Consider the following 14,929-nt stretch of genomic DNA (forward strand, 5'->3'; position numbering starts at 1 on the left):
GGATCTGCGGGGGGGGCTGAGCCCCCTGCGCCGGGCTGGGCCGGGCAGGTGGCCCCGGCTGGAGGCTCCGGCTCCGCGGCCGAGCAGATGGAGGGAAACTGAGCAAAAATAGGGCAAATAGAGCCTAAATCACAACACACACCCCCCCCCAATCTTGGAGAGGCTGCTTTTTTTGATAAGCCAAGTCGCCACATCTGCAGCAGAGGCGGGGGACAGGGGGACACTTCTTCCACACCTGAACCAACTCACAGCTATCCCCCCCGACCCTTAGTAATAATAATAAAAATATAAAAAGTTCAAAGCGGGGGTACTGGGGGGGGATGGGGGTGTTTCTAGAAATTGGAGCAGTCACAAGCTTCTTTTTTCCCCCCCTCCTTTTTACGCTAAGACAACATTTGGTGGACACATGTCCGTCTCTTTTACACAAAGCAGAATGTCCCCTCTTTAGCACACTTTGGAGATTGCTTTTCCTTCCTTGGGCTGTTTTTCCTGTCCCGCTCCATGTGTCTCCTAATACCTTTGCTACCATCATCTGAACTTCTGGCTTCTCCCCGAGCAGTCGAGGGGGAGTGGGGGTGGCCAGCGCAACCCTGAAAAACCTCTGCTCTGAAAACCTGGAAACACGAAAAAACACAGCTTTTTTTTTTTTTTTTTTCCAAAAGCTGGACATTTCAGGGAGGGAAGCAGGGTGCGGGGAGCCTTTCCTATTCAGCAGACTGGTTTTACACTGAAGAGCCTCTCCCTAATCTCTCTGAAAGCTGGACGCCTGCTTTTCAGCTGATAATAAAGATATTTTACGGGACCCTGAAGGGCGTCGGTGGCATGGTCTCTAACGGTGATTTTAGGAGCACGAACACGACGGGCTGCAGACCGTTTGTCCAGACGGGGTTAGAAACGCTTGGAGGAGAGGGGGTGTGGGGAGAGGTGTGTGATGGCGTTGGGCTTAGACCAAGCGGCGGCCTGCTGATTCTGTACGCTTCTGATCTGTACTGGCGACTAGAAAGAACTTCTCCTGCTTCAAATGATAACCAGTGATTTAGGCAAGAGAAGTGACATCCCTTCGCCTTAACGTGTGTCTAAAAATGTAACCATATGTTGAATGCACGCATGTATCCATGAACACCATTCTTCCAAAATATATTGATCCGTCCGTGTACCCAGAGCCCCATCCATCCTTCCATCCCTCCATCCCTCCATCCCTCCATCCCTCCATCCCTCCACCCCTCCATCCATCCATCCATCCATCCATCCATCCATCCGCCTCTTCCCCATCCATCCTCTGCATCACTGTCCCATCCCCACATCCCCCACGTCCCTCACACCCCCACTCCAAGCTGTTCTTCTTTCCAGCAGTCTCAGGCAAACTTTTCTTCCAAATTCACTCTGATCACAGAAGGCACAAGGGGGTTTTTTTTCCTAAGTGCCACCGTTTCTACTCACTTGCTGTATGCAACCGAGGGGACAAAAAAAACAAGCAGACCAAGGCAGCCAGACCAAGGGGAATTTGCAACGCAGTTTAGCTCCAGGACACTGCAGCCCGCAGGAGATGCCTGTGTGGGTGACAGCAGGTAGCAGTCCCCCGCGATTTTAGCCTCCTCGGCACAGGGATGACACCGGGCCTGTGTCACAGCAGAGGAGCAGGGGCTGGAATTTGTTGCTGGCATAATAATATCATCCCCTCTGTCCTTCCCATTGTGCACAAGAAGCCCTGTCCTCTCTGATCTGCTTTCTACCTGCAGTGTCTAACGTGCGGTTTTGAGGTTTAGGGGGAGGGTTAAGAGCTGGATTGGGGGGGGTGTTATTAGTATATTGGGGGGGGGGTTCCCTTACGTGGTGTCAACCTCCAGCTTCCTGTGAGGCAAGAGGAGGTATCATTGTCTACCATTTTACAGCCTGGAAGGGGTCACAGGCTTAGCACAGGCTTCGCCCCCCCCCATCCTTTAAAGAAAAAAAAAAAAAGAAATCTCCCTGTTGCTGGTGAAAAGGAAGTATAAGGAGAGTAAACAGGAAAGCGGAGCTCTGACCGTGCAGGTAGGCGGGGATTTTCCTTTGCATTTTCCGTCGTTTCTCCCACTTTCGTGGCATACATCAGACACGGGGTGATTAGTTCTTCTGTAGCTGGAGAAGACAGAATGAATACGAAATGCTTTCATATCGGGTTTAAGAATATGAAGAATCTCTAGGAGATGATTAATGCCTAGGAAGGCAGATCTCTATTTAAACCTGTCGTTGTGCAGACATTTATGCCATGACTCCAGGTGCAGATGGGGAAAACCTCTGATTTAAGGACTCTCCAAAACTGGGGCCGGGGGTGGCCTGGGTAAATTGGGGCTGTTTGCCCCAAACCTGCAAAGTCTACCACTGTCTGGAGGAGCCTCCCCGTGCGCTCACCTGGCTCACAGCATCTCGCACTTACTAAAAATGGGTGCAAGCAGATCCACTTTTGCCTATTTTTTTGCCCCGTGCTCTTGTCTCTTTAGCCTCTCCCTGTCCCTGGAGGTTTCCTATTTCGTTTAGTAAACAGCATCTAAAGCTCGCTGGCACCTTGGAGGGAAAAAAAGCCAAACTCCAAAGCGGTTGTTTCTCACCCAAGACCCATGGCGGTCTCCACTGATTGGAAAAGCCGAGCTGAGCATCTGTATTTTAATTACAGCCCCCTCTCAAGCTGCCTTTTGGGGCATTTCCCCAGGGCCCTTGCCAGGGAAGGCGCGGGACCCCCCCATGCCCAGGCTGCTGCCGAAGGTAGAAAAAGCTGATATTTCACCCCTGAAATACCCGCTTGGTTCCCAGGTTAGTTCAGCAATAAACGGGGAGGGGGGGAAACGCCTTTGTCAGGATTTGGGGGAGAGCTTCGATGCAAAAGGCAGCTCGACGTTGCAACGCCGTTGTCAGGCCAGCTTGAATGTTACTGCTTTATTTATTTTTATTTCTTTTGTAGGATTTTTTTTATAAGCATTTGTGCACTCCAGACTTTCTCTGCTCTCTGGGAAAGGCGTAACACAAAATAAAATCTCCTTCCACCCAGGTTTTAAAGACTCCACCAAGAAAGCAAGCAGCCCTAACTAAAACCAAAACCAAAACAAAGAAACCCCACCAAAAACAAACTCCGCCAAGGTAACCTAGTTGCAGATGTGTATGACGCCTTATTTTATTCAACAAAAAGTGATTAAAATCTGTTAAAGGATTTAATTAAGAGAATTAAATGAAAAGGAAGGGGCACAAATGAGTTGGAAAAAAGCGAAGCTATTCTAAACGATTAAATCGCCATTTTAACAGTATAATGGGGTTTGCATACTGAAAAGAGAAATCAGAGCTCATATCTCATCAATAATTCATAGGCAAGAGGGATCATTCCGAGGTCAGCAGACTTGTACAGCCCCGGCTCCTCTCGGAGCAGAGGGTGAGCATCGTATCACAACACGACACGGACCCCGGGGGCTGCCGGGTCACCTTTTTAAGGAAAACATAAGCTCCAGGGTGGGGTATTTTTTTCCTTTCTTTTTTTTCCTCCCCCCCCCTTTTTTTTTTTTTAATTTACCAAGTCCCACTGCCAGGGTTGTGTTGGTGACTGGCAGTAAGAGAGGGGGAGGGCTGGAGAAGAACTGGATGTGGTTCATATTGCTCCAGTACAGACACACACCAACAATGTGGTAATTATGCTTTTGAGAAGCCAAAGGGATCTCCTTTTCTCTCTTTTTTTTTTTTTTTTTCCCTGGCCACAAAAATGAAGGTTGGGAGGCTGCGGGTCCTTATCTGCCTTGGCGGGGATGGGCTGGCGGCAGGGAGCAGAAATTGCACTGCTCGGGCTGTAATTCTTGTGTTTCATTCTATTTAGGGGAAAACCTCGATTATTCACCTATTTGTTTGCAATAGTGCTGTAAATTACTCCAGCCTAGGCGCACACACCGTGACCTCCCCGAGAAGGGAAAGCTTTCGGAGGAAACCAGCCCCTTCCCTCCAGCTCCGCTCCCCAAGCCCCTTTCCCTCCCCCACAGCTGAATTTCAGGCTGAGAAATTGCTCTTTCTTTTCTTTCCCCCAGCCCCAACCGCTTCCTTTTTTATTACACGTCCGACATGAAGGGAAGGAGCTGACGGGATTATTTAAAATCCTCTTGATAAAGGTCTCTCCTCAATTAGGGAACCCGAAAAGGACTTTTATGGGGTTTGGCTCCTCCTCCGGGGGTCTCTTTCCAGTCCTAGAATGGATTTAAGAATGAAATTATCTTTCGGAGAGTGGCTATTTTGGTGCCTGAGATGATTTTTTCCCATTCTTTCCTCTCCCAACGTTAAATAAATGATATTTGGAAGGAGGTTGATAACTTAACTCGAGAGGTGTCCACCCTGCGTAGTTTTTCCGTGTTCTGTTACCCTAAATAGCTTTAAAACAGAAACTATTTTGACAGCGAGCGTTGAAAGAATAAGACTAGTACGAGGGGTTTTTTCCCCCCCCTTGATTTATCTCTTTTTAACATGTGTATGTATGTGTGTGTGTATATACACCCATATATATATATATACCCTTCAAGTCAAAACAAATTACAGTGCTGGGATTTTGTGTAAAGGACGTTTGTTTGGTGAAGAAATCAGGGCTCTGTTTATGGAGGGAGAGACTTCGCGGGGCGGGGGGGTTGGGAGGGAGCGGGGTGGGGGGAAGAGGCGAGCCCTGTCGGGGGGGGACCCGCGGTGGCCTCCTCGGCTGTAACATCCCCGAGCTGCCAGCAGAGCCCGCTTCAGACCAAGTTCACTGCCGGCGGGGCCGGGACGGGCCGGGCCGGGTCGGGCTGGAGCGGCACCGGCGGCCCCGTAACCCCCCCCCTCCCCTGGACCCCGCTCTGCGGTCCCCCCAGGCGGCCGCGCCGAGCTCCGGAGCTCCCACGGGTGGTCAGGGCGGCACCTCCCTCCTCACCCCCCGAAAAAAGGGGGGGGGGGGGGACCCAACAAAAAAAAGATCAGAGCGGGCTAATTACCGCCGTCAACAACTCACCTAGGTGAAATCCCGAGTAAAAGAGAAATACCGCAATGCCGCTGCGGTTTAAGTGATCTCCCCCCCCTATTCTTTTAAACATAACAGTGGAGGGGGAAAAGAAAAAAAAAAGAGAGCAATGGGCGAGCTGGAGATAAACATCTAATGCGGGGAAAAAAAAAAAAAGCAGCTCTGATTTTTTTTTCTCTCCAGGAGGGAAAACAATTTTTTGATCTCCCCTGGAGGAAAAAAAATCTCGAAGAATGAGCCTTTTTTTTTTTTTTTTCTTTTCTTTTTAAAGCAAGATAAATAAAATAGGGAAATCAGCGCCGCATTAGCTTCTGGAGCCGCAGACGGCAACTCTGGTCTTGGGGGGCTTGTTAGTACAGCGTTATAGCTCGAGGGGTCAAAAAGTTGAGGGTCAAAAGTTTACGCTGTGCGTGACTCGGTCTTGTGTATAACCCTGATAGACTGATGTCAGCGTGAAAAAAAAAAAGAGAGAGAGAGAAAGAAAGCGGGGAGGGGGGCGAGGTGGGAGGAAGAGTCTCTGCTCACGGGCAGAGATGGGAGCAGGAGATAGCGAGGTGGGAGCGACCTTCAGCCGCAAGCCGGAGGGACGGGGGGGTTGGGGAGGGGGGAAGAGGGTTGCAGGATTTGGGGTGGGATGTCGGTAGAAAAGTGGGTAGATGCATTCGGGTCTCCCGTGAGGAAACGCCGAGCGACTCGGTATTTTTCTAAGATAACCCCTGAAACGCTATTTGGAGTCGAATTAACAGAATAGAGGGGGAAATGCATTTATTAAATCCAATTACATGGAGGTCCCTCTAGGATATTAACGCGAGCAGTTAAAAAATAATTTGCATTCCAGCGTCAATTTTGTTTGGATAGGGTTTATATTATACCGAAAGAGAAAAAAAAAAAGAAGAAGAAAAAAAGTTTGACACGGTTGGTGAAAACGTGTTCCAACATCTTGAGTTGGAAACACTTCCCAAAACCTCGGGGGGTGTCCCGTGTCGTGTCCCCCCCCCCCGGGCGCCGAACTCCCCGCGCCGACCCGTATTAAAATACGGACTGGGGCTGAGCGCAAATACTCCTCCAAAAAAATAAAATAATTACAAGAAATAAAGTCCATGATTTACGATTTGCATTTCTACCTTGGTCGTAGGAAATCTCGAATAATGATATATAGGCAAAATCGACGGACTGGTGGCTTTAAAAAATTCTGTATATCTATTTAAAGGCGCTTTTAAGTGCCCGTTTCGTCGCTCGGTTCCGGTTAAAGTGGCGATTTTTGTTTTGCAGCACGCTTTCCGTCGGAATTTGAATGAAATGTTTTATATTCCTTGCTTGAAATGTGACTCCACTCTGGTCATTACAACAGTTTAATGAACTGATATAATAAATATTTCCCTTGGCATTTCAAAGTTATTCCTGCGCTGCCAGACTTTGAACCCTCCAAACTCTAAATATTATTTGCACTGGGACTGGGGAAGATCTTTTCAATAGCTCCTTAAGCAAACAGTCGTGGCAAGGCAAACCCTTCCAGGAAAAGAAAAAAAAAAAGCCCTGTAATTTTGCTTCCCCCCTCCCCCGCCCCCCCGGCTTTTAAATATTTTCAGTGACTAAATACTTATAACAAGGGTCATTTTTCTTGGAAGAGAAGGAGAGAATATTAGAGCCCTGGGAAAGGCGTTCTGGAAAATCCATTTGCTTTCCCGATGCGGATATATTCATGGAGTAGGTGAAATTCAGGAGAACGTAAAGCGTTTTGTTTCGCGTGATAAGGCTCGGGTTTAATTAATTGCCGTGAATTTGCTTGGTATTTATAAAATATCACTATATAAGGGCTACCGTTTAGTTGTAACTCGGGTGATCCATCTCCTCGCCCTTGTAATTACTACACTTATCTCTCTCTAACAGTCATTTCTACTCCAGGTTTATAGAACAGGTAATGGATAATAAAGGCCATTTGTTTTCGGGATATTAAAACAAGCAGGTATAATTTCACAGCAATAAAAAAAAAAAAAAGAGAGAGAGAAAAAAGCCCACCTCCCAACTTTCCTCCTTCACTCCTACATCGCAACGTTTAACTCGCAATTGAGGGGGGCGAGGCGGCGTGTTCGCGGGGAGCGGGATCGTTTGCAGAGATGGAGGGAGGGGAGGAGAGAGGGAGGAAATTAAAGGTATCATTTTCAAGGATATTTCTAATTTATCTCCCTTGCTCGGGTCGGACTCGGCTTGGCCGGGGGGTGAGGGTCCCCAAGTGCCAGCCAGCCGCTGCAAGCACAAGCGAGGGTGGGTTTTCCTGAATTTTTTTTTCCCTACCGGACACTTCAACGCGCTTTTTAATCGCGATTTACTTTCCGAACGACATCTTTATCGCGGGGAGAAACGCGGGGTTGGAGCCGGGTTTAAAGGCGGAGAGGAGCGGTGACTCCTGGCAGGGATGCTCCGCTCCCCCCATCCCTCCCAGCGCTCCTCGCTCGCCTCTTCACCGTTTTTAGGCGAAAATATGGATTTTTGGTTTGGTTTTATTTTTTTTCATTAGAAAGGAAAAGGATACACAAGGTTGGCTGGGAAACCACGCGAGGATTAAATCTTCTCTTCCCTGTTGCCGAGCAGGTGTGGGCTGGGTCCCACCTAACCCAGCAGCCCCCCCTCGGCTCACTGTCACAGCTCGGGTGCAGTCGGGGTGCCGGCTGCTCCTTATTGTAAATTCTGCCCTAAAAGAAGCCCCTCAGACCTCCAGTTTGATGCGGGAGTAAATCCCAGTTCGATACCCAATCCCGAAATGTTCGCGCTTCCGAAAGTGAGGGGGGGGGATGGAATATTGAAGTTAAAATTATCCCCATGCTCTTCGCTGCCAGACGGGAGAGCGAGACCTCCGGGGAAGAGGGGAATATATCGGGGGGGGGGGGGGGGGGGGGGGTGAGAAAAATAAAAGCCGTAAGATGTAGAGCGCGGAGCGACGCGGATGGAGCGCGGTGCGGGGTGAAGCGCGGGTCAGCGCGGCTCTCGGCGGCCGGCGCGCTGCGGACACGCCTCGCTGTTTAACAAAGACTGACAAACTATGAGATTAATACCAAAACTTGCGGGTTTCCCACCCCAAAATGCTCAGAGGGCCTCCTGGCGCTGCCAGGAGCGGTTCCGCTCGCCTTTAAGGACAATAGTGGTTTATACTGGGGGAGAGGGGGAGGGGGCACCGACAGACCCCACCATAAAAAAAAAAAAAAAAAAGAAGAAGAGAGAGAGAGAAAAATTAGTGTTCTTATCGCGAAATAATCTGATTGAAAAAGCAACACAAGGGAGAGAGAGCGGAATAGCCCCGGCTGGACTGGGGAGGGGGCGGCGGGGGGGGGGGGTGGTGGTGTTTCTATAGGATTCCGCCTGCAAAACCTTACCAAGTTTTGAGGGAGCGTCCTAAACCCCTCGGGAATTACTCCGAGGACGGGACCCGCGCTTTGCTAAGGTAGGTACCGCTCTCGGCGTTACACCTGGGCTCTGCGGCCGGGCTGGGGTGCAGGACCCCCCTCCGCTGACACCCCCCTCTTTTGAGGGGGACCAAAGAGGCGCTCAGCAGCAGGAGCGGTTGAACAGCCCCCCCCCCCCCCCCCCCCGCGCTTGCAGGTGCCTGGGGGAGGATTTTTTGGGGAGAGTGGAGGGCTTCCCAGGGCCCCCCACCCCCCGGGGAGAGGGGGGGAACAGGCCGGGGGTCCGGGGAGCCCCCTCTCCCTCCCGACTGAGGTTGCTTTGAAATGGAAAAGAGCCCGGGTGAAATCTCGCCGTGGGGAACTTGCGCGGCGTGGGGCGGTTTCGCAGCGAAAGGTGTGCGGGGGGGGGGGGGGGGAGGGGGCAGCGAGGGGCTGCCTTTAATTTGGGATCAGAGGCGGCGTGGGGGAGATTTCTTGGAGGTGTGGAGGGGGGAACATTTCTGGTAAACGCTAGGGGTGCTGGTTTGCTAGCGCCAAACCCCTTTTGTCATCGGGAAGGAAAATTAAAACCGATTTTTTTTTAAAAAAAGGCTGTGGGAGGGGGTTAAAAATACGGACTAGGCCTAGTTAGTTCTATTCAGGGTCCTCTCCTCGGTTAGGTGGTCGCTACGGTACCGGCTGCGCGGAAATACAATAAAATAAATCAGAGAAGGGATTGAGAAGGAGGAATAAAATTTAAGAGAGGGAGAGAAAAATAAAAAAAGCGTGCTCTAATGGGACCGGTTCTGTAGAATTATTTTGTGGCATCCATCTACACGTTGTAAAAGCAGATTTGATTTGGCTTCTTACTTTTATGGCAGGTTTTAGCGGGGAAGGTAAATTTTCGAGCTGCCGCCTGCTCCCCAGCAAAGCGTAGGTGCTGGTTTTCTGGGGGGGGGGGGAACCCCGCACTGCGCGGAAGGAGTCTCCGCTTTGCTCTGCTGCTTGGGCTGGAAACCTGCGCTGGGTTTGGGTGTGGAAAGCGGCTGGGAGAATGCCCTGGGTGCTTTGGGGCTGGTTTCTGAAAATACGGGTCCGTTTGTCTGTCTATCGGGAATGCTAAGTTTTAGCAGGAAAACCGTCTATTCGCCTGAAAATACCTGAAAAAAAACGCCGAGAGAGCTGCGGGGCGTTCAGTCCTGGCTGTAACTATTTTTAGTAGAAAAAAAAATGCAGGAGTTTGTGAAATGTATTTCAGATCTTTTTTTCAGGAGTTTAAACGCAGGGGAAAGGCAGTTTTTCTCCGATTGCCTCTCCGCTGTGGTATTTCAACGCCATTAATTCGGGAGAAGCCTGACCAAAAAGAAGTTCTGCCTTTTGAAATACAAAAAAAAAGAAAAAGAAAAAGGGAGGGGGGGAAGGACGCTATACTTTTAATCTCTTGGGCAACTGTAATTTTAAACGAAATCTCAACATGATGCTACCCTCATTAGTTCCGAATGAAGGTTCATTACCTAGACAGTATGAATATTTTATTGCTTTATATCCCTTTTTCGGAAATGAAACGCCTTTGATCTTTTTCTCGGGTTGTAAAAAGAATTGCCTGTCATTAAAAAAAAAACCTGTCGCCCCATCTGCCTTTACATTCTGTATTTCTTTTCATCTGTTTCTTTCCTTCTTTTTTTTTTTTCTTTTTTATTATTCATCCGCACACGCGCGTCTAAACCCGAACCTTGGTTGACCTCCAAGAACGAAAAATGGATGAAATCTCGGCGCTGCGGACCGGGGAATAACCACGGGGGTTGCGGGGCGGAGGGGGACGGGGCTGCGGCATTTTGCTTTTAAACCACGACGATTTGGATTCGAGTCTCGTTGTGCGTCTATATTTCTGTATTCAGTCCAGAGGCTGATTTTTATTTTAGCGCAGCGGTAAATTAATGCAGAAGGAGTGGAGGAGAAGGTAGAAAGCTTCTAGTTTTTCTCGTCTAGTATCGGCTATTCGGGTACAGAGCTGGTGCTTGAATTAATCGTCTCTCCTCTGAGGAGTGAATCTTATAAACATCTTCAGATTAATCCTTGATCTCTCCAGTCACATAACTCCCCCCCCGCCCCAGAAGATAATTTTGGCCGTAGGTGAAGATCTCTGACCGAGGAGGATGCATCTGTCTTCTATATGTACCCTGTAGATCCGAATTTGTGTAAAGGAAGTTGGGTCACAAATTCGTATCTAGGGGAATATGTAGTTGACACAAACACTACAGGTCACAGTCCCAGAAGGCATTAAAAAAAAACCCCAAACCCAAAAAGCCACCCACACCCCCCAGAACCCTAAATAAAAGGGTGAAAACAAGGTCTTCACCAGAAAACTGGTTTATAGCCGAAAAGAAATACTTTGGATTTGACCTTAGCTCAACTCCAGCGCTCCCGCGATAAACTTTATCATCACTGCGAGATAAAATCTGAGCCGCGAAGACGGGAGGGGGGGCTCGGGGGAGTTATTGCTGCGATTTAAGAGCCAGGGTCCCACCGTTGCTTTAGTCTGTGTAATCCCAGCACTGACACCGGAAAAAAAAATTATATATATATATATAGCTTTCTATCCTGCCGCTTGCGAGGAGCTTATTGAGTGTTTTAGGTTTAAACATGAATTTGAGGAATTAGGGGAGGTTGTTGAAAAGCTGCTGGTTTGCTCTGGCTTTTAGGGCGTCTTTATTACGAGCAGGGGGAGGCGAAGCCGCGTTAGGACTCGGGCTAATTCGCTTTTGTAATTGTTCATCAAGTCCTCGATTCCTCGCTCGGAGGACGGGCTCCTTTTTTTTTTCCGTCGGTGCGTGGGAAACCGGTCAATCCCAGAGCACGGCTCTGTGTGATTTAGGAGACCGGGTACCCCGAATTAGCTGATGAATTTCTTATCGATCCCAAAGCAGCCCTATTCATCTCTGCCAGGCTCGGGGCGCGACGTCCCTTCCCGCATCACCTTAGCGCGGAAGGAGACGCGGCCAGCACCCGGAGGGACGGCTATGGAGCGTATGCCGCGGCCCCCAGCCCCCTGAAAAAAAGGGGATTTACCTTCTTTTTTCTTTAAATTTTTACAATTTTTCCCTTTTTTCCTTTTTTACATTTTTCCTTTTTTTACGTTTTTCCTTTTTTACCTTTTTCCTTTTTTACGTTTTTCCTTTTTTTATTTTTTCTTTGTTATATTTTTTCCTTTTTGTATTTTTTCCTTTTTTATATTTTTTCCTTTTTTACATTTTTCTCTTTTTTTTTGTACATTTCCCCCCCCCTTTTTTTTTTTATTCTTTTCAGGGGGGATTTTTATTTTTTCCGACCTCCCTTCCCCCGGTTCCCCCCCTAGCCCCAAGCCAGGACACACCCCCGAAGCGGGGGGGGGGACATACACACACAGACGGGGGGGCCGTTTCTCTCCCGCGGAGCGCGGCGGAGCCCGGGGGCCGGCGGTGCCGGAGGGGAGCGGGAGCCCCCGACCCCCTCCCCGGGGATGCTGGGGGCCCCGGGAGAGCCCGGGCTGGGCAGATTTCCTTATCCGGGGATCGCAGGGCACCTCGCCATTGGCCCGCGCTGTCACATGGACTCCAACTTTGTTCACTTGACAGTAAGTAGGAGGGTTCCACGAAACAGGAAAACGAGTAAAGGGGGGGGGGGGACAGGAATAAATTTTAGGAGAGATACATATATATCTATATTTTTTTTTCCGTGTGTGCAATTCTAAGAAATTAATGGCCATGAGCTCGTTTTTGATCAACTCCAACTATGTGGACCCCAAGTTCCCACCCTGTGAAGAGTATTCCCACAGCGATTACCTTCCCAATCACTCGCCGGAATATTACAGCAGCCAGAGGCGAGAGAGCACTTTCCACCATGAAGCGATGTACCAGCCGCGGTCAGCCTGCAAGGAGCAGCTCTACTCGTCCTGTCAGAGCTCCGGCCCCCAAGCAGCGGTGTTATCCCCCCGGGGTCATGTCCATCCTCCGGCCGGACTGCAGAGCCACCTCTCTGAGCCAAACCATCCCTGCGAGCCGGGCACCCCCAGCCCACCACCCTCCTGCAGCCAAAACTCCCTCCACCAAAGCCCCGCCGGTTCCTCTTGCAAGGAGCCGGTAGTTTACCCCTGGATGAAAAAAGTCCATGTAAGCACGGGTAAGTGAACTAAAGTGGCTTTGCTTTATACTGAGTAGCACCTCAAAGTCTTGTAGAAATCTTATTGCACCAGTTGTAAAATAACCATTCGCGGAGATTTACGATCGCCTGTTTGCAGAGCGGTATAATTACATCCTCCATAAATTTTTATTGCTCTGCTTGGCCATGTGCCTTTGAAGTCTCTGTTACCATCCTCCTCCAATTTCTTGCAGGCTACTTTTTTTTATGGCTGTTGAATCTTCGTAAGTTAAGTTTTATGTTTTGGTAATTTGTATTTAAGTAGCGGGTTGAGTAAACTTTTACTATTTTCCCTCTCCCCCCCCCCCTTTTTTTTTTCTGTAGCGTGATATTTAATAAAAAGGAGTGTCTGTGTTTGCCTGTTTGCGTGTGTGCAGGGGGAACTTTAAAGATTTGGGGATAAGAGAGTGATGCTCAAGTAGAGGTGTGTATAAATATGTGTATATACACACGTCGAGGGCATGGAAAATGTGTCGAGGGGAGCTTATAAAAACGTTTAGACAGGAATACACGTCAAGCGATGAGGATGGAGGTGGAGATTTGGAAATAGGTTCTGGGTGTATTTTTAGAAGGTTCGCGGTGTATTTTTTTGAGTATATCCCCCTACCCAAAGAATGTGTGGTGCTTTTTTTTGGGGAAAGGACCCATTAAAGGAACAGCTCAGTAATTCTTCTGCTCTTTTTTTTTCCCCTCCTCTTTATTTTTTTTTCCCCTTTTTTTTTTTTCTTTTTTCTTTTTCCTCGTTTGTGTTTGTTCAGTAAACCCCAATTACTCAGGAGGGGAACCGAAACGCTCCCGCACAGCCTACACCAGGCAGCAAGTCCTGGAGCTGGAGAAGGAATTTCACTATAACCGCTATCTCACCCGGAGGCGCAGGGTCGAGATCGCCCACTCCCTCTGCCTCTCCGAGCGCCAGATCAAAATCTGGTTCCAGAACAGGAGGATGAAATGGAAAAAAGACCACAAGTTGCCAAATACCAAGATCAGGTCTAATTCTTCCAGCTCCTCTGCCAGCCTGCAGATCCCCCAAGGAGGATCTCAAAACCGATCCCGTGGACCAGCCACCAGCCTATAACTATTCCTTGGGTGGATGGAAGGATGGATGGATGGGAGATTGGATGGAAGGATGGAAGGATGGAAGGATGGACGGACGGATGGATGGATGGAGTGTGCATGATTGTGGGTGTGAGTTTGTGTGTGTGTAGGGAACACATGATAATGTGTTTGTTTTTTTTAAATGCTCCAAGAAGGGAGGGAAGGAGGGGTGCTCTTTATTTATAGGGGGAACAGAGGGAGACTTAGCTGCAACAAAGCAGAGCCGTGCTGTTGTGCCTCTCTTCCATTAGAAGAAGGCTGTAGATGGTAGTTTTCAGATTTGGCTAAGATGGATCCTTGTTTCATCTTTAATCACGCCAAGCTCTGCCCCATTTGTCATGTTTACTCTCCCGTACAAAGGATGGACCTTATGTCTGCTATTACCTCGACAACCAGCGCTCACTTTAATAAATGAGGCTCAGTTTCTTCAAGCCGAACTGGATTTTCCCCCCCCTCCCCAAACCTCCCCCCATTTCCCCACCCCCCCTCCTCTTTTTCCTTTTCTCGCCTACCAGCCACAAACAGAAAGTTTTTGCCCCACCATCCCAAAGAGGCGGTCGTTCTAGCACAGCCGTGAGATGGAGGGAAAAAAAACCCCCAAAACCAACCAACACAACCCAAATCCCCGCCGGGCAGGGGGTGTGGGGAGCGGGGGGGGGCGGGTCCCGAACACTGCGCCCGTCGGGCGTGGGAATGGGGGGGACCCCTGGAAAAACAAGAAAAAAAGGAAAACTAGGTCAAGTGGGTGGTGAACAAAGGAAGCGAGAGGATGGGGAGAGATGTAGGACCCCCCCTCTGCCATTTTTTTTTTTTAGTCCAGCAGGTTAATTGTGAGTCTGGGGAAGCGGGGGGAGGGAGGGGAGCACGAGGGGTTTAGGTTAGAAACTGGGCGATAACGGTGGCACGTGGATTCACCCCCCCAGCCCGGGGTTAGGGGCGGAAGGTGGGGGAGGGAAGCTCCTCTCCCGCTCCCCGGTCCGGTTTTGTACTGAAAATGTGAATTCCGGGCGGAGGGGTGAGCCCGGGGGGAGGCAGGGGTTTGGGGAGACACCCCCCACCCCCCTCCATCCCCTCTCTTTGTCCTGCGCGGTGTCCAGGGTTACCTGTAAATAGCAGAGAAAAGGAACAACAACAACAAAGCGCAATTGGAAATAAATTCTTTCGTCGTGAATCTGACCCTGTGTGTTTTTTTTTTATCGGGGGGGATGTTTGTCTTTTTGTTCAGGTGAGAAAAAAAATCTATTTTAAATAAATTAATTAAACAGCACGTTTCTTTTTTGCAGGG

At 49.3% G+C, this 14,929-nt stretch overlaps 1 protein-coding gene across 2 annotated transcripts in view; it reads left to right on the forward strand.

The window, feature by feature from the left end:
- Positions 1-14,265, forward strand: part of HOXB4 (homeobox B4) — a 42,177-nt gene extending 27,912 nt beyond the window's left edge. Inside the window, exons 1-3 of one of the 2 annotated variants that reach the window (XM_075443544.1) lie at positions 11,805-11,986; positions 12,105-12,531; positions 13,308-14,265. In XM_075443544.1, the coding sequence (XP_075299659.1) occupies positions 11,873-11,986; positions 12,105-12,531; positions 13,308-13,624 (858 nt within the window). In that variant the 5' untranslated portion in view covers positions 11,805-11,872 and the 3' untranslated portion in view covers positions 13,625-14,265. Of the gene's footprint in view, positions 1-11,804; positions 11,987-12,104; positions 12,532-13,307 lie in introns of those variants that run through there. The other variant, XM_075443545.1, reaches the window with a different exon arrangement.
- The last annotated feature ends 664 nt before the right edge of the window (positions 14,266-14,929 follow it).

This window comes from Opisthocomus hoazin, chromosome 26 (assembly GCF_030867145.1).
Source record: "Opisthocomus hoazin isolate bOpiHoa1 chromosome 26, bOpiHoa1.hap1, whole genome shotgun sequence".
NCBI classification, from domain to species: Eukaryota; Metazoa; Chordata; class Aves; order Opisthocomiformes; family Opisthocomidae; genus Opisthocomus; species Opisthocomus hoazin.